This window comes from Danio rerio, chromosome 18 (genome assembly GCF_049306965.1).
Source record: "Danio rerio strain Tuebingen ecotype United States chromosome 18, GRCz12tu, whole genome shotgun sequence".
NCBI classification, from domain to species: domain Eukaryota; kingdom Metazoa; phylum Chordata; class Actinopteri; order Cypriniformes; family Danionidae; genus Danio; species Danio rerio.
The window spans coordinates 8,972,501-8,996,650 of record NC_133193.1 but is presented as its reverse complement, the minus strand read 5'-3'; the positions used below and the strand labels follow the sequence as shown (position 1 = coordinate 8,996,650).

Genomic DNA, 24,150 nt, shown 5'->3' with positions numbered 1-24,150 from the left:
GTTTGTGCAAGGCAGGTAAATGAGGTGTCACTCTGAAAGAGCACTCTCTCAGGCTAGAGTTTGCAGTGATGGATTCCACCCTCAGGACATCCAGACCCGACACTCCCTGATTGGAGGACGGGGGCCTGCTGATGTCCGATTGGCTGCTGGGAGATTTAAAGGGTGGCATCGAGGTCAATAGCATTCTCTGCTTTCCTATTGGCTCATTCCTTACCTCTGGCCTTTTCATTAGACACACGTATGGTCATTCGTAGTTTAAGCTTGGATTTGACAGTCAGTTTGAGTTTACAGGATCCTTTGAAGCAAAGAAGTTGCATTAAAGAGATAGTCCAGCCAACAATGAAAATCACCTCATTTATTCTTCTCATGTATTTTTAAACCTTTCTGAATTTCTTTCCTCTGATAAACACATAAGAGTATACAGCTGAAGCCATCCTGAATTCTTAGCCCTCCTCGTATATTTTTCCCCTATTTCTGTTTGATGATTTAGTTGCATAAAATGCTATTTAAAGGCTTAACTAGGTTAACTAGATTAATTAGGCAAGTTGGAACAATTAGGGAAGTCATTGTATAAAGCCACGGTCACACTGGACTTTTCTCCCCATACACTTTCATTCATACGCATGCGAATGTGTCAGACTGGAAGCGCAAGCTCATGCGACAAATTTTGCAGTTTGATACGGTGCAAAGTTTAAGCTTTGTGAACTCTGACCTGCAAAATTGCATCACGTGACTGCATGAGACCAATCAATGATTAAAACATGACCTCTCTGGACAGAAATTTTAAAAACCTTTTAAAATCAATCAGAAAAAAATACTCCTTAAGGAGGCTAATAATATTGACCTTAAAACTGTTTAAAAAAATTAAAGCTACTTTCATTTTAGCCGAAATAAGACAAATAAGACTTTCTCCAGAAGAAAAAATAATATATGAAATAACTATGAAAAAATCCTGGCTCTGTTAAACATTGGGGAAATATTTGAAAAAGAAAAAAAAAATCACAGTAAGGCTAATAGCTTTGACTGTACACAATGACTTTCACAATAGGAAAAAAATTAAGCATGGAAGCTAATAGGTGCCAACAACCAGCATTCTTCAAAATATCTTCTTTTATGTTCAAGAAACAATTTTTTTTTAACTTTTATTTGCAAATTAAGGATGAATAATTGATGGCAGGATATTCTATAACAATGGTTTGTTTTGTAGACTATCAATATATATATATATATATATATATATATATATATATATATATATATATATATATATATATATATATATATATATATATATATATATATATATATATATATATATATATATATAGCTTGAAGGGGCTAATAAGTCTGACCTAAAGATGTTTTTTAAAAAAATAAAAACTTATTTTATTCTAGCCGAAATAAAACAAATTAGACTTTCTCCAAAAGAAAAAAAAATATCAGACATACTGTGAAAATTTCTTTGCTCTGTTAAACATAATTTGGGAAATATTTAAAAAAGAAAAAAAAATCAAATGGGGGCTAATAATTCTGATTTCAGCTGTAGAAATTATTCATAAAATCACTTTGCCTTTCCAGTTATATTTATTTTCATAGATTTTGTAATAAAGGAGTTGTTCAACACTTTGTACCTTTTATATGGGAACAATTGTGTGCCTTCATTTCAATTATATCATAAAAGGCACAAAAAAGTATCATAAGAAGTCTTTTCTGTACCGTATAAGGTACAAATTTTGCAAAGGTACAAAACGGTTCCTCTAGAAACATTATTTTTACCACAGTTTTCTTTTTTTTGAGTGTAGTCATCTTAAATCAAATCCGTCAAACTGACTAAAAATATTGCATTAAACTTTGTATAGCTAAAAACATGTAGTTGATTAACTTATAAGTTAAAGTTACATAGAACTTTTGTTGTTGTGAAGTTTTGTCATATCTTTTTTTTACAGTGTTGGACTACATTGAGTATTGGAGGTTATAGTGTTATATTATTTTCTTTTCAGCTTAGTCCCTTTTATTAATCTGGGGTTGCCACAGTGGAATGAACCACCAACTTATCCAGCATATGTTTTACTCAGCGTATACCCTTCCAGCTGCTGGAAAACATTCATACACACTAACCACATACATACACTACAACCAATTTATCTTACCCATTTTACCTATACTGCATGTCATTGGACTTGTGGGGGAAACCAGAGGAAACCCACGTAAACACGGGGAGAACCTGCAAACTCCACACAGAAATGCCAACTGACCCAGCTGAGGCTCGAACCAGTGACCTTCTTGCTGTGAGGTGATTGTGCTACCCACCATGACACCTATATTTACAGAGAAAATTATATAAAATGACAGCCAGGTTGAATTCTTTGAAACTAAAGAATTTTAAATAACAAATAAAAAAATAAAAAAAACAGAAACTGAAGCTTTTAAAGGCATTAAAATGTTTTGCATCTCATTGCAAAATAAATGAATCTAAGAATAGATTAGAAAAGTAGAGATATGTAATTTTCTGTTGATAGCCGAGTCTCCGAAATTGCCAGGAGGAAAAGGTGACCCAGTAAACACAAACACACACACACACACACACACACACACACACACACACACACACACACACATATTCATGCTCTGTCAGAGAAGAGGCTTCACACTGACTCCATTACACTCAATTAACCCCTAAAAGGGGCAAGACGTACTGAGAGAGGCTCTGGCAGACGAACCGAAGAGATGATGAGAGAGAATGAGACATAACTCATTTCATTCTTTCATCTTAGTCCGTCCACAGAGACCATTTTACCATTGTGCACTTATGCAAATAACCGTTTGCAAGATAATGACAGATTCCCATGCCTTATTTTGTTATAACAGAGCAAAAGACTCTCTCCTTTGAGGCTAGACTGGTTGGTTTTAAATGGACTGGACTGTTTTTTTCTTCTTTTACGGCATTTTTTTGAAGGGTCATTCCTTACAGATAATGTCTTTTAGCTTCATTCCCATTGTCGAGCACAGATGGATGCTTTATGTAGCTGACATTTTTAAAGAAAAGCGTAGCGGTGATAGCTGTGCAGTACAGCTCATGTCAAAGCTGAGCTATAAATGAAGAAACGTCACTCTAGATCTACTTTTGTGATATTAAAGTGAAAACCATAAATGATTAAACATGGTAAATAAATAATCAAACTATGTATTTTTAATATATATATATATATATAGACATTTATTTATTTATTTATTTATTTATTTTTTTATTTATATACAACAGTTCTGTCTGGTTCTCGAATCTGATTGTCTGGTACCTGTGAGATATTTAAGTAATATCAGCACCTGTGCAGCCTCTTTACCCTTTGTGTATTACTCCACCCACATACAGCCAGCAATAAGCAGAGAGACACTACAGTTTTACTGCTGTTAGGCAACAAAATGTAATTTTGAGGCTTTTTTAGTCGAGAATGTTGTTGTTTAGATTGCAACTATGCAATGTTTTTGTAAGAATAGAGCCTATTTTTAAATATGTACAATTTCTGAGAGAGCTCGTTGTCGGCCATTAGCCTGCCACATTTTCTATCCACAAGATGGAGTCAGAACCGCATAATAAGCCCTTACGCTTAGAAGATTATAACAGTCTGATTTTTAACTACAGCAGATCAAATCATTATTAAACTGGTAAGCATACCTGCCAACACTCCAGTTTTATCCTGGGAGTATCATGTATTTCAGACCAATCTCCCGCAACCATCCCGTTTTTTATTTCTTCCAGAAAACTCCCATAATTTCACCCCCCTTTTTGGTACAGTCTAAACACCCCCGGGTTGCCAACTTTGGTACAGTACCTGATTGCAGCGGCCGCCCAAAACCCGCTGCATCCTATCCCGGTTCTGGTAGTGATTGCGTTGCTTTTTCTGGGTTAATTATTGTGATTTTTCTGTAGATGGATGGCATTTCTTGTCATGTTCAGCCTTATAATCTTAAAATGTGAGCAAAATCAGCTGTTTTGTCATTCAAACACTAGCTCTAAAGTGAAGTTGGTGAATTAGTAACGGCTTCTGCTGTTCGAACGTCAGCTGCAGATGTGAATGAATGGCGGAAGAAAGTAGTTCCTAATAAAAAAAGGGTTTTTAGACTCTCTGTGTTTGATTTTCTTATTTATATACAACATTGTGCCGTCGACCTGTTATATAGACTCGTAGTATACTCGTGTATATCAGCACTGGTGGGAAACTAATGCACTGGGCCTGCGGCCTCATGCCAACGCACACCTCCCGCCAGTGCTGATATACAGCCATGTCTCCCAATGCAATTTAGAATTCAATACAAGTTATTGTTATTTATTTTAAAGGTTTGAATAGTCTGGCACCTGCTTATATTGGTGAGCTTCTTCACTGGTATACTTCATTAAGGTCAATTAGGTCCCAAATCACGGTTAAAATTAGAAGTAAACATATCAGATCATGCGCTTTCCTTGGTGCTTTTAAGTCTTATTTTAAAAATTACCCTCTATCTCTTGCTTTTGATAGTAATTAATTAATTTTAATTTGATTTATGCATCTTGTATATATATATATATATAAGTATAGATTTTGTATGTTGGTTGTTTTGTACAAAACTTTCGTCAACGTCTGTTAAGGTCATTCTAAGGTCACTATTATTAGCCTCTATTAAAATATTACGTACTGTCATCATGGCAAAGATAAGAGAAATAAGCTATTGGAAATGAGTTATTAAAACTGTTATGATTAGAAATGCGTTGAAATAATCTCTCCGTTAAACAGAAATTGAGAAGGGGGGCTTATAATTCAGGAGGGCTAATAATTCTGACTTCATCTGTATATGTGTGTTGCTATTAGCATATATTTTACTTGAAATCACAGCGTTTGTTTGTTTTATTGTTACTCCCTGAGGCTAAACCTCAGTTACCTCTGTCTTTAGACCTTGATATCACACATATGACATGCATTAGTTGGAGTTGTTCGCAGCGTGATGACAGCATGGGGACTTACTCAGTGACTTTGGATCAAGCCATCAGTCCTTTCTATCAAGCTGCTATTACCTAAAGAGAGAGAGAGAGAGACGGCGGGAAAAGAAGCCTCTGATTCATTGTTGACACTGGCACCCGCTGAATCAAGACACTTGCGTTCAATTTATCTCTCCATGATGGCAGTTGCCAGGGTTACCGAAGTATAGTTGGTGCCCTAGGAGGCAGTTGAGAGGAGGCTCTGGAGACGTATAGAGCCAATATATCACTTTGTCACAGCCTTCAGTATGGACACTGTATGCCTGAGGGACTTCCTGTGGTTGATTAGGGCATGGTTGTTGTTGTGTGTGTGTAGGGTTCGGAAGGTTACACATGTCTGTATGTGTGAGCTAATGCCTAAAGGTGCAGGTCAGGGTGTGTGTCATTACGTTTGAATGAGGTCAGTCTTTGGGAAACCCATGTTAGGGCTAAGAAACATGTTTGTTCTTGTTTAAAGTAGTCGTTGGTTGTGTATAAAAGTGTTTGAAAATATTTTAGCTTTTGAACGTTTCGTATTTTTAAATGAAAGATGCTTTTTTTATTGTCTTGATCATTTCAGATACAAGTAAAGATAATATATTAGGCATGGTTGAAAACATACAGTCTGTACCAAAAGTATTCATTCATTCATTCATTTTCTTGTCGGCTTAGTCCCTTTATTAATCCGGGGTCGCCACAGCGGAATGAACCGCCAATTTATCCAGCAAGTTTTCACGCAGCGGATGCCCTTCCAGCAGCAACCCATCTCTGGGAAACATCCACACACACATTCACACACACACTACGGACAATTTAGCCTACCCAATTCACTTGTAACGCAGGTGAATTGGACTGTGGGGGAAACCGGAGCACCCAGAGGAAACCCACGCGAAGGCAGGGAGAACATACAAACTCCACACAGAAAACGCCAACTGAGCAGCCGAGGTTTGAACCAGCGACCTTCTTGCTGTGAGGCGACAGCACTACCTGCTGCGCCACTGCCTCGCCCGAAAAGTATTTAGACCCCCCTTAAATTGTTCACATTTTGTTATATCGCAGCCATTTGTTAAAATCATTTAAGTTCATTTTTTTCTTCATTAACATACACACAGGACCCCATATTGACAGAAAAACACAGAATTTTTAGCATTTTTGGAGATTTGGCCCAAATTCCAATTCTATTTTTGTATCCCTTCCCCTTCCTGTTGGCCCTTAAAACCGAGTGTGAAGGGGAAGGGCTTTAAAATTTACCCGTAAGAAATGGGACAGCACCTGCACACGTCATCATATGTTATCACGATCTCTTCCTTCCTATGAGATCAGACGATCGAGACAGCTGTAGTTATTCCAGTTTATTTTTTATTTTTATTTTTTGGTATTTATCGTCATGAAATCACTGAAGGCAAATAATATGTTATCATAACCATAAGTAATCAATGGGGTAAATAGGGTAAGCAAAATAATCTGCCAATAGACTGATTTCACACGGCCGCCATTTTTAAAGGCGAAATCGAGGCTGCAGTAGGAAGAAACCTGGAAGTATAGTTGGGAGTTACATAGAACAGTTGTGTACTTGGCTGTATATCTTATCAGCAAAGATAAAGTGAAAATATACACAGAATATACACGGAGACTGGAGCGCGAAGCAGCAGTAAAGATCAGTAAAGTCATCCACGCTCAGCGGCGCTTCAGTGTTAGCGGGAAAAGGACGGTTTTAAAACTTCCGTGCCGGAACAACATTATTACAGACAACACGAGGGTGTGCTACAGAGGACTTTAGTGTTTTATCGATCACCGGATTACATAGGCTGAAGCATGAAAGTGCCCCCACGGTGTTTAACTGGTGCCATGAACTGAAGCCTTGGAGGACACTTGAGCGTATTACTCTTACAGATGTTGTTTGATGCTAAATTGCTTTTAATTGTTCAAATGAAACTTACTGAATGATATTAAAGTGATGTTTACACCATTTCTGCATCTTAAAATCTCTGCAACTGTGGGAGGTTTGCAGTCCACAGCATGCTGGTCCTATATTTCCGGGTTTCGTCCCACCGCAGCCTCGCTTTGGTTATTTAAAATGGCGGTCACGTGAAATAAGCGCATGGGCTAAGCAAAATATTCTTATGTCTTAAAAAAACAAGATTATTTTGCCTACCCCTTTCACAGAATATTGCTTGTTTCACTGAAAAACTCACTTAATTTTGGCATATTATTTCTCAAAACAAGACAATGGCTGTTTCTCAATTCCAAGAACGCAGAGAACGGACTTGCGTTCTTGTGGAGAGCGGTCTTGCCAGGTGTCCTCGGAAGAACGAACTCACGAGACCGCGAGGGCAGAGAACGCGTCCTTTGAGAATTGAGATGCTGCGTTCTTCCTGATGGTCACGTGACCTTAACGCGTTTTAAATGGAAATTATTTAAACATTACAGCCTTCATACAACGATTTATTGTTTTCCCCCTCTTTAAAATATATACTTTGCATAAAAACATTATAAATATACTCTGCACAATATAAATAAATCAAATTTTAATACGAATTTTAGCAAACAAACAACCCTTAATGTGTTTTTTCCTTTATTAAGATATATATGTTAATGTTTACTTTCACCGCTTCATTTAGGGAAACTCCTGATGTAAATAAGTGATATCTCTGAACTATAATAATAAATCTAAATAAAATGCTGCGCTTCCCACCTCCAGTCGCAATGACTTCTGGGACTTCCAGAGCAAGTTCAGTGCTCAAGTCTGCATCGGTGCGTCCTCGATATCAAGATCACATCTGGGAAGTTTCACACGTCCTCCGTACTTGCGGTCTTGAGTATTGGAACTGAACTTAGGCAGCTGATGATGACGTTGCACGAGAACACGAGGAAGCAAGACCGCTGAAGAACGCATATTGAGAAACAGCCAATATGTTTTGCTTGTCTAAAATATGCTTTTCGATTTAAGAATTTTTAGATATTTAAACTAGAAACAAGATCTAAGTAAGAAAAGCATTTTTTGCGGTGTAGTAGTAGCAGAACACTCCTTTACAGTTCACAGTTGTCTGAGAAAAGGGCAATAATCATATTAAACCTAATCTGACGACGTGCTTACTTCATACAGTATACACATTGTCTGTAACTGTACGTTTGCGCATTCGGATCAGTTTAGGATCATGATCTGTTTACACTGGAAATCTGATTCTGGCCACATTTATAACAATGTGAACAACTGTGTAAAAAATCAGATCTGAGAAAGAAAATCTGATTTAAGCACTAAACCTTGCAGTGTGAACATACCCATTCATACAAATAAAAGCATTCGAATTCATATTGATTCGCCACTTTTCTGACAACACAAATGAAGTGTGGTCTTGCTGCAGAGTCGTCCCATGATTTTCAGTGCCGTTTATTACAAGCTTGTGGCTGATCAATAGGAAAGCGTGATGACAGGACTCCATACCTCCCCATCTCTCATCCATTCTTACAGCCTCTGTTCGTCATTTCTTCAGTGATGCTTTCTCTTTCTCTTGCTTTTTTTTTCCTCTGGGTTTGGTATCGTCTCTCCGCCCCTTAAATTCTTCTCTCTTTCTTGTTACTCTGCATTTACATGCTGCAGTCGCTCCAGCCCTGTACCGCTGCAGTAATTGGAAAGCCGTCACTGAGCTCGATGTTCGGAGCAAAAGGATAGATGGAGAAAGGGAGAGATAACCGTAAAGTGTGTGGATGTGCATGTGTGTTCAGACTGACTGATTTTGTCAGTAAAAGCAAACGTTTAGGAGTCTGCTTGCTCATGCTGGAAAGCTTGTTTTTAGAGGTCAGTTTGTTAAATAGTTGCACCGTTCCAGATTAAGCACCAGAAATCTGCTGCATTTATGCTAATTACTCAGTTTAGCTGCTGTATATGTACATGATCTGAGCCCTTTTTGGTAACACTTTACTTAGGGGTGTTCATAACGCTGTCATGAATCGTTTATAATAATGACATGGATGTGACATGATACGAATAAGATTTTATGCATGCTTATAACAACAGTCATTAAGTGTCATATACTCAGTTCTGACATTTTAAATGCAAATATGACATTGTTTGTTATGACAAGTTGACAAACAAATGCATTACAACCTATTTTTGTCTTTGTCAAGACATACTGACATCACCAAGGCAAAAACAAAAACTTGTCATCAATCCAACACAGGCTCATTATGTAAATGTAGTCCCGTGGATGTTTCTGGAGACTGCAAAATACGTCTCGGGAGGTACGTATTTTTGCGATTTTTGGTTTTCGTGAATCCACGAGAGGCCGATGTGTGTGCTTTTTCATTTCTCAAATGTCTCTCGCGAGTGCCGTTTGCACCCACGCTGTTCTCGCGTAAACCTGTCGAACGACCGTCTGTCTGTCTGACTGACTGAATGATTGACTGTGTGACCGGTAATTCACCTGACCCAGCCTCCTCCTTCCCTAAACATAACCAATTTTACTGATTGACCCGCCTGCCCGCTTACTTCCCTAAACCCAACCAACAATTTTCAAATTTACACATTCTGTGCTGAAAAAGAAAAGCCCTCGTCTGATTTTTACTACGTTTTTGGATTTTACCACATTCTCACCCTGCTATGCTCTTGTTCACTTTATTTTTTTGATTCTGTTTTTGTATTACCTGATTTCTGGAACTGATATTTCCCGGACTCGAATCCGTCGTCGTCATTGTCGTCAGCTCTTCTCTTTGTCTCAAGTCCGCCAACATACACGACGAGCTAACCAGTGGTAGAAAGAATACAAAAAAATCATACTCAAGTAAAAGTACCATTACTTGCCTAAAAATGTAGTTTGAGTAGAGTAAAAGTATCTCTTGTAAATATTACTCAAAGTAGGAGTAAAAAGTAGCCCTTTTAAAAGTACTCATGAGTAGTGAGTGGTGAGTATGACGCTGTAAAAAGCTGATGCGTTTACATGTAATTTGTGGATGTGTGTAAACGCAACATTCTGTAGTGCATTTAGTTATTGCCCAGCAGGCACACAATGTCATAGGACAGTAATATTAGGTTAGATTTAGATTGTGATGTCAAGTGACCAAAATTCAATGTCTAGCCAGCGTCTAAGGATAACGTTATTTTGATGTCGAATAACAACATTAAATGACGTTGATATTTGGTTGATTTTAGGTTGTGTTGGAAAGTGACCAAAATCCAATGTTGAGCCAACATCTTAAACCAACATCCTATTGACGTCAAATACTGATATTGATTTTGGACGTCTTCTTGGACACTCTAAATGCTTCCAAACAGTTTGCTGCATTTATAAATCGCCCATGTCTTGAGGTATTATATTATGAGGCGATTTGCCTTCTATATGTGATTTTATTGGACAGAAATTACATCACTGAACTTTCTAATCCCCCTAGACAAGAAAAAATAAAGTAGTGACTGCAGGTTGAAGGAAAGTAGTGGAGTAAAAGTACAGATACAGCATTAAAAAATGTACTCAAGTAAGAGTAAAAGTACACATTTTTAAAACTACTCATTAAATTACAATTCCTGAGAAAAAGTAATTAATTACAGTAATTTGAGAATTTGTAATTAGTTACTTTACACCACCGGAGCTAACCCATAGCGTTCGCTTAAAAATGAAATGCAGCCATACAAACCTCCGGCTACATAATTCGCAGTCTCCAGAAACATCCACGGGACTACGTTTTCAGAATGAGCCTGGGTTGCATGAATCTGACATAAACATAATTGTCATGAAGCCATTGTGAATATGTAAAGAATTTTATAACATCATTAATTTATATATATTTAACTACAGTGGTACAAGCTGAGTTTGTCATTATGGCATTCTTTAAAAGAATTTGACAGCATAATGACAATTTTAATGAGACATTTTAAAGACAAATACAGTTTGTTCCACTGAAATTCAGAAAACTATTCATGATGCTAATATTCATCCGTCAGCTAGCTCTCTGCAACTCTCACATGGTTGCCCCCTGAAGCTAAGCATTGCTGCACCAGGACAGTACCTGGATGGGAGACCACATAAGGGAAGCTAGGTTGCTGCTGGAATGTGTGTTAGTGAGACCGGCAGGGTGTGCTACGAGTGTGATATTGTGTTTATACAACAGTTTGACGGCATAATCGTGAATATTAAAAAAAGAAATTAAACAAGGAAATTCTCAAAAACCCTTTTGTTTGAGGAACTACTTTCTTCCGCCACTCATTTACATCTGCAGCTGGTCAGACACACGTCACTTTAGAGCTAGTGTTTAAATGATTCTCTAGCATAATGTCTAAATGGATGACAAAACAGGTGATTGTGCTCACATTTTAAGATTAAAGGCTGAAAGGCATGAAATGCCATCAGCCAACAGAGATTTCCCAGTATTTCTCTGTTGCAGTTGGAATATCACAATAACTAACCCCAAAAAAGCCAAAGCAAAGCAAACATTACTAGATTACTATGGTATAAATACAGCACAACAACGTACAATCCTGTTGTATACCTGTTTTATAATGATTTGATCAGCTGTAGTTGAAATATGAAAAGAAAACGCTGAGTTTTTCCACCTCTAAGGGCTTGTTATGCGTCTTTGCTCTGCTCAATATGACAGGCTGATGGCTGCCGATGCGCTGAATTGCTTCGAAATTATAAATATTTTAAAATAGGCACTATCCTTCTAAATAAACCACATAGTTGCAATCTAAACATCTACATTTTGCCTAAAATGCCTTAAATGAGATAGATAGTGAATCTATTGATCTGCTGTCACTCTATGTGGGCGGAGTAGTACACAAGGGTATAGAGGCTGTACAAATGCTGATATTGCAGAATATTGCACGGCGATAAGCCAATCAGATTCCAGAACCAGACAGAACTGTTGCATAAATAAATTTACTGTATTACTGTTTTGCCAATCACAATGTATATTTAGCTGTGTTGCCAATTTATATTAATGGTAAAAGACAGTCAGTTTAGCAAACTAAGCTGCATTCTCTACCCATACATTGTACAGTTGGCATGTTTGTACCAGTTACCTCATTTGCATAACACCTTGAGTGAATCAGGTGCTAAGACGGCACAAACAAACAACGCAATCAGCAAGTGTGATTCATTCTTACTTAATTCACCCCATAACATCTGAGCCCAATACCAGTAGAGAGGAAGTTGATGTATATGTGTCTGCATGAGTGTGTTTGTGTACTTGTTTATGTGGTTTACAAGAACAAAAACCTGTATGATGAAACCTACTGTAGGTGTTACTTTAATATGGTCATTCGAAATACTTAAAAACATTTCTAATGGGGTCTTTTGACAGTAACATTGTGGCTTAGGCTTGTGTGGGGGTCTTTGGGGAATGTAATGCCTATAGTGTGTGTTTATGTGTGCGTGTTGCTTTAATGCATGTGGATTTTTAATTCATTCCTCAACAAGCTGAAAACAGAGTCATGTGTGATACTGCCGTTTCCTCTGGCGCGTGTCTGTGTGTGTGTATGCAGTGAATGGGTGAATGAGTGGAGATGAATGAGAGAGACGGGGCTACAGTCACTCTGCCTGCAGCTGCATTAACATTCAGAAGCTGTCTTACTGACAGAGAGAGAGAGAGAGAGAGAGAGAGAGAGAGACATGGGAGGGGAGGGAGAATTTGGAGGGCAGAGAGAGAGAGTGGGAGCGAAAGGGGGGGTAGGAGGGGCTGTTGATTACAGCACTATGAGAATGTGTGTGTCTGTGTGTGTTTGTGCTGTTTTAGGGGGGTGAGGTGAGTCGTGCTCAACCCCCCCACACACTAATCAATCCGGACCCCTGGCGCCCGTGCGTTGTCGTCGGCGACCATCCACGTATGGAGAGAATGTGGAGGGCGGGAGCGCGCCGGCTCAGCCACAGGGAAACAGCGCAGCCGCGTCACAGCGTGTGCGCGAGAGCCACGGGGAGTGAACATGCCCCACTCGCGGTGAGTGCAGCCCGAGCGCTCGGCGCCGTTCGCGAAAGGCAGCCGTTAACGGGAGCGAGGGGGAGGGCGGGGAGCGCTCAGAGGGAGGAGAGGTGGAAGAGAGGAGCAGAGGAGGAGAGAGGGATAGGAAGAGAAGAAGTGAGCCGCTCGCACCTGACGGCCCTGGCCGGTTCGGGGATATCGAGGAGGAGAGCCGCGCACGCACACACGCTGCACGCCTTCTCTTGGGACCATGTCGGTGACCACTGGATTTGGCTACCAGTTGCCGGGCATCACCACGGTAACCTATGTTTTTGTTTACAGCCCGGGGACGGTCCAGCGGGACCCCAGCCCTCCTCCCGTGGGGCCCTCGCACACACTCTCAGGAGCCCGGGGCCCCAAAAGGAAACTCTACAGCGCGGTGCCGGGGCGCACATTCATCGTGGTCAAACCATACTCACCGCAGGGAGAGGGAGAGATCCAGCTGAACCGCGGAGAGAGGGTCAAAGGTGAGTGCCCTTTCTTTGCTTATCTATTTGCTTCTGACAGCTGTCAGTCTTCTTGAAAAGGGGGCGGGGCTACGCCAAATTTGATCTGTGGAGATAAATCCATTTGGAGGTTCATGGTTTGCTTGTTGCAGTGTGTTTTTATGTTAAATGAGTTGAATTGTTGGATCTTTATCATCTATAGTCATCTGTACTGGAATTATGCATTGTTATATGTATCGGTATGTATTGGAAATTGATCCAAAGTAACCTAATAGTTGTTAGCTAGCAAGTCTTTTTGTTCAGCACAGTTTTTTTAGGAATTAAAAGTGTCGTTCATTATTGTAATCAACCAAGGAGGCTGTTGGTTATCAGTTTCAGTAATTTAACCCATTAACTGCCTGCTCAACTCTGTTTTAAATAATGACTGTTCAAGTTTTTTAAAGATTGACTGCTTTGAATAATGGCTTACACACACAGCATTGTTGGTTTAGAAAACAATCAAACAAGCATACTCCTGTTGCACTACTACACTTCATTTTGGTTTTATTGTTAAAAAAAATAACAACAAGAAAACATGGTAAATGACAATCTGAAATATTTTATGGCATACTTCAAAAAATAAAGATGATTTAGTATTCAAAATGTTTTATTTTTATTATGCTATTTTTTTATATAAATTAGTTTTACTGTACACTTTATATTTTCACATTTTTTTATAGTAGTGTATTAATTCCGGTACTTTTACCTCAAAACGACATATCAACCATTTGGTAGAGGTTTATAATTTAGAAATTACGGGATGTGTTGAAAAAAATGTGTTGAGTGTGTTAAATAGCGACATTAGGAAGTTAAGAAATGCAATCCGAACACTTTTCTTGGTCTAGTTAAAGGGTTAAAATGGCGAAATGTGTATGGCATACAACAGTGTATATACAGTTAAAGTCAGAATTATTAGCCCCACTTTGAATTATATTTTCTTTTTTTTAATATTTTTCAAATGATACTTAACAGAGCAAGGACATTTTTGCAGCATGTCTGATAATATTTTTTCTTCTGGAGAGTCTTATTAGTTTTATTTTGGCTGGAATAAAAGCAGTTTTTAATTTTTTTAAAAACATTTTAAGGTCAAAATTATTAGCTGCTCTAAGTTGTTTTTTTTCCATAATCTACAGACCAAACTACCGTTATACAATGACTTGCCTAATTACTCTGACCTGCCTAGTTAACGTAATTAACCTAGTTACGCCTATAAATGTCACTTTAAGCTGTATAGAAGTGTCTTGAAAACTATCTAGTCAAATATTATTTACTTTAATCATGGCAAAGATAAAATAAATCGGTTATTTGTAATGTGGTATTAAAATTATTATGTTTAGAAATGTTTAGAAATATTCTCTCCATTAAACAGAAATTGGGGGTGGGGGGATAAACATGGGGTTAATAACTAAGGCAGGCTAATAATTCTGACTTTAACTGTATATAGTAACATATTACAATTGAATAAATACATTTACAATAGATTAGGAAATTATGAATTTATGTTGTGGAATTGTTATAAATATGATATATTTTTCAAAATTAAATAAATATACAATAAAACATTTTTGTTTGTTAGTAAATGCAATGATGTATTAAATGTTACATTCATATTGTAAAAAAAAAAATAAAAACGCTCCCCAAAAATGTACATACATACTTACAAGTTATATATAGTCCCGGATGTAATGGCATTACTGTAGCATGAAAGGGATTTGAGATGGTCTGTAGAAGCAGATCTGCTGGCTGAGTTCCGAACCGAGCTGTCGTTTGAGCTGAAGTGACCTCCAGACTGTCTGTTTTGCGAGATGCACATGCTTTTCCATCTTTTCTATGTCATCTACACTGCTGTGTCTCAGAACAGGGAAGCGAAGGTTTGTTGTCTGTCAAAGACTGCTCTCTGGAGACCGTCTTTCACATCGCACACACACACTGATGCTCAGCTGTGAGGGCTGTGCTCTCTTGCTTACGTGCTCTAGTTAGTGAATCCTGATCCAGAAGAGATTCTGCTGTGATTAAACTCTGACAGCATTTGTTCCATGTACATTTTTACAGATGTGGATGTAACTCATACTAACGCTTTATAAGTTTGTATGTGTGTGTGTGTGTTCATAGCTCAGGTTCATGGCTTATTTGTTGTTCTGTTCTTGTCTCCATTCATGCTTCAAAGCAGACTACCACTCAAACGCAGTGGAAGGTAAAGAACTTGCATCATCCCACTGCCCTCCAGTGTGTATGAGTGTGTGTCCCATGCACAGACCCTTACAGTGATGTTTTTATCCTTTAGAAACTCTTTCTTTCCACTTTACCTTACCTGCATGTCCACATGTGCTCACACTTCTGTACCAGACACCCTTCAACACGTACACAGCAGTTGTAGTGTGATTCCTTCCTGCTCTTTATCCAGTCCTGGAAAAAATGTATACACATTCTGATTTCTCTGCCTCTGTGTAATGGATAATAGTTTCCTCCATTTGTAAGCAGTTGAACCTATATGGCTCTAAAGTTGCTCAGGATACTTATGGCCCATTTCCACTGCATGGTACGGTATGGTACTGTACAATTCGGTATGCTTTTATGGCCGTTTCTACTGTCAAAAGGTATCAAAAACTAACCATATCGTACTTTTGTAGCACGATAAAAGGTGGAGCAAGACGTGCAACTGAACACTATTGGTTATGTCACTCGCTCGTGCGACAAGCCAGGAGAATGAAAAAAAAGAAAGCACCATTTTTAAATACACAACCGAGACATTACGCCATAATAACATTTAAATAATAGCGAGCCATGGTTAACCCGAGCATAAACAAACCTTGTTGTTGTCTTGATAAACAGCCACAAAGCCAAGGAGAAGAGCAGAATCTACCCTGTGCCCCGTTGTTGTTTACAAGGCCATCTAAAGCGCGAGCGGTTTCACTTTCTTGCATGAGTTTGCCGTGCACCTATGTTTGAAATAATGAACTTCTTGAGCTGATGATAATAGTGTGCAAATTAATATTGAAGTGCTTCTGACATCGGATCCTTTCAGAAACGGAAAAACGTGAGAGTGAAGCACGAAAAAACAAAGGAGTAACTAATTCTTTCGGCAACCTAAAAGATGATCAAACTTCCATGTTTAGCTATTATCATCACCTTTTGGACTGTTATGAACTTGGCATGATGGAATTACTTTATAACAAGAGGTTACCATTGGTACCCCTTTGGCAGTGGAAACGCAAGCCTGATAAAGGTGACCCGTACTATACTATACTGTACCACTTTGTCTGGTGTTATGAATTCATTACTGCACTGTAACACACTTAGGGACTATTTACATATTGTGCCTTTTGCACACTCGAAAAAAAAAACTTTTTTAAAATGAGCTGAATCAACATATTTATTAAGTGTTTTTTGGGATAACTTAATAGTTTTTTATTTTGTTTTATATTTTATTTTTTGCTCAATCCACTTAAAAAAAATCCACTCTTAAATTCATTATTTAAAATGGAGACACATAGATTGTGAAAATAGGGAATTTTTGGGTCTACTTTATCACAGTGTGTTTAATACATCCCAATTGTTCAGAATTCTGCGAGCATTCTGCACATCATGTGACAGGAACCAACTAATCATCTTCACAGTTTTGTATGGATTATACACAATTCTGTAGTAATAGTAGACTAATTACCTCAGACACATGAAGAGCATGTAAGGATTGTGGCAGTGTATCAGAGCTGCAGCAAATGTTTATCAGGGGTGGTTCCTTAAAGACTGTGGCTGTTGGTGGCTTAGCAAAGACAGACGCCACAGGAGCATGAGCTCAAAAGTGCATTGAAAATGAAGGAAGTGGTGCGGCTTGCATATTCCACATGGTTTTAGATGTTATGAAAGCAACACAGTCTCATTGTGGATATTTACCCCTGTTTATGGGGTGGTATGACACTATATCAGCTGATCGATTACCTCAGTACGGACGGCTTTTCCGGTGTTACCAGTTTGCCCAGTAGTTTGCTACATATGCCGATGGACTTGAGATTCAGAGTGAAGTTGACCACGACGACTAGGTTTGAGTCCGGCAATGGAAAGTTCAAGAAACCAAGTAAACCAAAGCAAAAAAATAAATAAATAAACAACAGGCTGAAAACATGGTGAAATCACACAGCCCCGATGTCTTTTCTTTTTCTAGATTTTGAAAACACTATCGGTTGGGTTTAGGGATGGGGGTGGGTGGATAAGTCTGTCTGTCAGTCAGTTGACAGCAAGATATTCCTGGTCAGCTAAAGTGTGTATTGCACCCTCAAGTGGATTTAGGCAAGAAGAGGAAAGGTGATAAAAATTTAAGATCATCAAAAAGCATACACAGCAGCGTCTGGTGGATTTGCAAAAACAAAAACTGCGAGCAGACGTTCCTCCCGTTACATATTTTGCTTTCCCCAGAAATGTAGACCTGGGTACGTATCCATAATGCGCCTGGGTTGTATAAAAGAACAGTCCCTTAGTATTTTTAGGAGCAGACTAGGGAAAATATAACTGTGCTAAACTTAATCCAAGCATTTAATTAGGGATGCACTGAATTTTCAGTTACTGATAGAAACCGCATTTTCAATTTTTGCCCAAAATAGAAATATTGGCAAAAATATTAACAGTAAAAAGTCCCAGCATGCTAGTTTCAATCTTCCTCCAGCCATAGTGCTACATTACAAAACCTATTCATTTCAATGGCTTGCATCAAACAAAGCTTAAGTTAAAAGTATCAGTTCTCCAAGCAAAAGATTTATTCAAATAATGTACCGACAGGACATTTCTAGTTCTTGCAATGTTTTTGAGATGATAGTAAGCTGAAATTGAAGGAAGTTTTCTCACAAGTTTTAGATGCAATAAGTAAACAGCCACTTAGTATATTCAGGAGCAGGCTGCTGAAATATGTGAAAACATATCTACGCTAAATTTAATCCAAACTTCTAATTATTGATGCACTGAAATATTGCCAAAAGTAGTAACCGAAAAAAGTCCCAGGATGTTAGTTTCACTCTCCCTTCAGCTCCATTACAAAACCTATTCATATCAATGGCTTGCACCAAGCAAAGGGTAAGTTAAAAGTAGCAAATCTCCAAGCAAAACGTTTGCGCAAATAATGCTGTGACAGGACATTTCTACATAGTATACTAGTTCCTTCTGCTTGCAATAGTGCTGTCATGGCAACGCTGGTAAAATTAGGCTTATTGATCAATAAAATGTGGCTAATTTATAGGCATGCGTTTTTTATCAGTATAATTCAAGATATTGAGTTAAATTTAAAAGTCTTACAAAATGACTTTATATTGTTTAATAAAATAATAAATAATATTACAAACCATTTTCGGTCTCAGTCCTGAGTGTATCCAGAATTTTCAGTTTCGCTTTCGGTTCTGAATTTCCATTTCAGTGCATACCTACTTTTAACTCAATCATTGGCGAATTAAATAAACATCTTATAAACCAGTGCTAACAACAATATTTAGTCACTTAAGATGAAATTTGCTCTCATGTGTAAGTGATTTACATAAAGGGTTGCTGACTCAAATTCTGTGATGGGCAGCAGGTGCATTAGTCTTACTGAAGTGCCAAGATGCCCATGCCGGAAAAGATGGAGTTGCCGTTATAATCTGGTGGCACCATGACAGCATTTAGCATGTGCCAGCTAAGAAACTGCCAGGACAAACCATATGCAGGACACACGATGCATCTCTGACGTAACGGCACCATATGTCAAAACCATTCCCATTTCCTGTGGCCTTTCAGTTCTTGTAGCACCTCTGCAATCTTACAGAGACAGAGTGAACAGTCTGCAGTATGTCTTACTTTTTAAGTAGACTCAAATGAGTCATTCAAAATTGGATTCATTCAGGAACAAAATGCTGCAAGGATGCACAATTAATCTGCATTACCTGTTTTTTTTTTTTTTTGTGGGTGAAACTGTAGAAAAAACACAATATACAATATTTTGTATAAATAAAACACAGTATTAAGTTATTATTTGATGAACTGTTGGAAATCAATCCAAAAAAGTGCACCCCTATATGCACTACTTTGTTTGGAACAACATCAACAAAATATTTTATTAAACTTTTTTTTTATGTTTATTTTATTTTATTTTTTTAAGTAGTCTCTTATACACCAAGGCTGTAAATATTTGATTAATATGAAATATAACACGTTTTGAAATTATATTGCAATTTAAAACAATTATTTTCTTGCTTAATAGCTTTAAAAATATATATCATAGTAATTATTTTGCAGAATATATAGCATTGTTATTCTGTTACTCTTTGTTTTCAGAATATTAATTTGCTTATTTGCTTAGGAAACTACTTGTATTATACTACTATTATTATTACTACTATTTAGTAACAAAATCAGTTTCAGTACTGCTTAAATGAGCATTTATGAGAAAACAGAAATATTATCCAACATTATAAATGCATTATATTTCACTCTTAGTCAATTTAATGTAGCCTTCCTGAAAAGTTTAATTTATTAAAAAAAAAATCTTACTAAGCCCAGACTTTTCAACGGTTTGTCTGTAATCCCTTTTTTATGTAATATTAACTTTTCAACAAACAAACAAAACAGTTTTATCTATACATTCATTGTTTTTGTATTAATGAGTGTGTTTTAATGTTCTTTAATGAATAGAGAGTTTAAATGTAGTAATTGTATCTAACTTTACATTGTAAATAACTTTGCTGTCTCTCTTGATCAATGCAAGTGATGCAATTAACTTCTTTCAAAAAATAAAAACTAAATCTTACTTTTTAGTGGTTGTCTAAAATCCTTTAGTTATCTAATATTAAATGTGCAAAAACACCTGAATCTACTGTATACACACATGGTGTGGGTGTGTATTCATGTTCTTTAAAGAATAGAGAGTTCAAATGAGCATTTCTTTGGAAATAAAAACATTATTTAACACTATCTACACTACCTGACAAAAGTCTTGTCGTCAATCCCAGATGTAAGAGCAAGAAAAAATAACTTGGCTTCTTGTTGAACATTTAGAAAAGTGACAGAAGGAAACATTTTCTGATAAATTGTCTGTTAAAACTGCATCCCAATCTTCACAAATGCAAAGATTCTCAAGAAATCAGTCAAGTTTGGTGAAGGAAAAATCATGGTTTGGGGTTACAGTCAGTATGGGGCATGCAAGAGATCTGCAGAGTGAATTGCAACATCAACAGCCTGAGGTATCAAGACATTTGTGCTGTCCATTACATTAAAAACCACAGGAGAGGGCAAATTCTTCAGCAGGATAGCGCTCCTTCTCATAATTCAGCCTCCACATCAAAGTTCCTGAAAGCTAAGAAGGTTGAGATGCTCCAGGATTGGCCAGGATAGGCGACCAGACTTTTGTTAGATAGTGTACGGTTACTCTTGGTCAATCTAATTCAGACTTGCTGAAGAAATTTACAGAATTTAATTATTACTTCAGACTTTTCGGTAGTTTTCTATCATATTTTTTTCTGTAATTTTAACTCTATACACATCTATACACACAAGGTTTGAGTGTGTATTCATGTTATTTTCGACAAATTACAAGAACAATCCAGAGACTTTGCATGAGAATGTTTTGCAGTATGTACACACAAGAATGCAGCTTGTATTTTATCACTGTTAAATAAACCCCGGTGTGAGCGTTTTCCATTTAATCCCCGTAGTTTAGCTTTGGAGACTCTCATTCACTGATATAAATCACGTTTGGGTGCACAAATAGCTGAGACCTTGAGGACTGAATAAAGCTCTGCTTGTGACTTCAGGTTGATAACCTTTAGCATGCTCTTCTGGGAACATGTTGATGCTCCTGTGCCTCATACAGATGTGAAATGCATTTGGACTGCGTGGCTTCAGTTCATTGGAGCTTACCAACCTCAGCCTTGCTTTGAGGTCACAGATGATAAACGGATGAGGGCTGGAAATCTTCCCTGCTCGCAGGCTCTAGATGTGCTTCTGGAGAATGGTATTTTCAGGACAGGATTTTAGGGCAGATTGAGGGTAAAGTCACATCTCAAGCTCAGTATGTGATTGATATGATTGCAGAAGATGGTTTCGTGTGCGTGTGTATTTCTATGTGTATGTGTAACCTAGCAATTTCCCCTGCTAAGTTACATCATAAGAAGATGAAAATGGGTTTGTGAAAACTTAGTATGTGTGTTTATTCATTATTTTTATATGAACAATTTCAGACCTGTACTTATATTTCTGAGTATTATATTTTTCTTCGTTTTCTGAGTTTTCTATATTATTCAGAAAACGTAAACATAATGCTTATTTTCAGTAAGATAAAAAATAAAACACTGTAAGCCCACACTGTAAAAATATCTGTAAATGAATAGTTTCACAAGTGTTTTCTGTTTAGTAACGGTTGGGAATCGGATTAATATTGGAGCTTAATCTCTGCTCTGTCGAATCTTGATGTTTAAAATTCAACTCTATAGTTTAACATCTTGACTTTTATTGACATTTTAGTACTTTGAAGTAATATAATATATATAAAAAAAGAATTTTAGAGAAATAGTTCTCTAAAATAACAGAAAATGTACTGGCACTTTATTGAAAGGTTGTTGTGCCGTAATTTACTACACCAACCAGACAATATATCACTTTAAACTATTAAAAATTTTATTAAAAGTCACTTTATCAAAATTTTCAAGGTTAAACATTGTTGGACAAAAGAATAGGGTCTCATAATGCAATTGAAAAGCATAATTAAAGGGGGTAAAATAAAAACAAGAATCACAAAATAAGGAAAACTTTGAAGAATCATTTAACTGCAAAGATTTTTACAGTGCATAACATGTCTCTATTAAGTTTTTAGAACAAATCAAATTCCAATACCCAAAACTTACCCCAGACAAGTTATGGGGAAAAAAAGATTTTAAATATTATCATAAAAAATAATAAAATACAAATAAAAAAAGAAATTTAATCAAACATGCACCAATTCACATTCCACAACTTCAAACTTCCAAAGCTTCTTCAATATCTCCATTTTTCACAAAGTTAAAAAACACCTCCAAGATATCACAAATTTCAGAGGATTTTCCCTTATTATATATGTGAGCTTTTCAGGAGCCCAAAATGTTAATAGGTTTCTCAAGCAAAGACCACTGAAGGGGCGATTAATATTTTTCCACACAAAGCAATACAACATCTTGCTTGTATTAAAGATAAGTCAACCGATTTTCTTTCTTTAGTAGACAGAGCACAGTAAAATAAGCAGACAGTCTTCATACATATTTAATACACTTAATCCAGGACTTTGACCTTGTATTTTGGTAAGAATGCATTAAATTCAATTGAATGAAAGGATCTTAAATGTTAGGAAAGCATAATGCATACAAGTTAAATCGTTTTTTTTTTTGTGATAATAAAATAATAGATGAAGGATTCACCTACTGTATGGAGGTTAAAATAGGTGAACTAGCGTTACTGTCGTTTAATGTAAAAAATTTCAACTTTTTGTGACCTGCCATAATTGAAATATATAAAAGAATTGAGTCATGTTATATATATATATATATATATATATATATATATATATATATATATATATATATATATATATATATATATATATAAATACATATATGAATGACAGTATCTGTTAATGTTTTTACCTTCAGTCTTTATCTGTCTTTACCTTGACTCTTTCCTCCCTCTTCTTCTTATTTCATTTTCTGACAGAGGAGAATGTTTATGAGGAGATCAAGCTTGGTAAACATGAAGCCCATTTATCTCCCCCCATCCTGTTCATAGCTCTGATTTGATATTCAGTAGATACCGATAGTACAGTCATAGTAGTCTAGAGCAAAACACACGCACTCTAGTGAAATCAGCTCTATACACACACACTTTGTCTTGTGGTAGAGCTCTGATGTATGTGTGTTGTCTCTCTCTGGCAGAGTCCATCAAGGAAAGTGAAGAGGAAGGTAAATTCATTAGAGTAGAACTATGTGTGCTGCTGTGAGTCTCCAGACTGCTTCAGGTCAGACAGAACCAGTGAGAGTTCACAGACCACCATTAGAATGAAGTAAGATCCCTCTAGATCCAGTGCAGTGGGTTACTAGGTTTTAGCAGAGAGAGGGTGGAAAGATGGATGAGGTTTGTTCCCTGCGTGTATAATTTAAGTAGTAAAACAATTATAAAAGAAAACTTATGGAATAGCACAACACAGGCTCATTATAAATATGTACCCTTGTATACATTTCTGGGGAGCATGAATTATGTAGCAAGATTTACATATGGCTGCATTTCGGCTTTCAAACGAACGATACGGGGCGGTATGACTCTGCCAAAGGCTTCCTTTTCATGCTACCAGCTGACTGATTCCCTCCATACGGACATCTTTTCTGCTGTTACCAGTTTGCCCAGTCGCTTGCCGCGTATGTCGGCGGACTTGAGACGCAGAGAGGAGTTGACTGCAACAACGGGGTTAGCGTCTGACGAAGAATAGTTCCAGAAAGCAGGTAAAACAAAAACAAAAGGCAAAAAATAAAATAAACAAATAAATAACATTGTGAGAACGTGGTAAGATCTGAAAATGTGTTAAAAAATCAGGCGGCTTTTCCTTATTTGCATTGCTTTTGAAAACACCGTCAGTTGGGTTTACACTAACACTTTTACACAAGGGGGTTGGTGGGACATCAGTTGGTTTGTCGGTCGGTCAGTCAGTCTGTCAACAGCAGCCTCTGGTGAATTTACATGAGAACAGCA

At 37.2% G+C, this 24,150-nt stretch overlaps 1 protein-coding gene across 26 annotated transcripts in view; it reads left to right on the top strand.

Annotated features, from left to right (window-relative positions):
• The window catches only part of shank3a (SH3 and multiple ankyrin repeat domains 3a), a 569,169-nt gene that overhangs the window by 407,390 nt on the left and 137,629 nt on the right, over positions 1–24,150 (top strand). For 18 of the 26 annotated variants that reach the window (XR_012394288.1, XR_012394287.1, XR_012394284.1 and 15 more), the window contains one exon: positions 13,223–13,407. Coding sequence is in view for 15 of the 26 variants with exons in the window: in XM_073930231.1 (XP_073786332.1) it covers positions 13,223–13,407 (185 nt within the window). In the remaining 11 variants the exon portion in view is untranslated. Of the gene's footprint in view, positions 1–13,222; positions 13,408–15,595; positions 15,620–23,121; positions 23,152–23,339; positions 23,367–24,150 lie in introns of all 26 variants that reach the window. The other 8 variants (XR_012394281.1, XM_073930229.1, XM_073930227.1 and 5 more) reach the window with 2 other exon arrangements.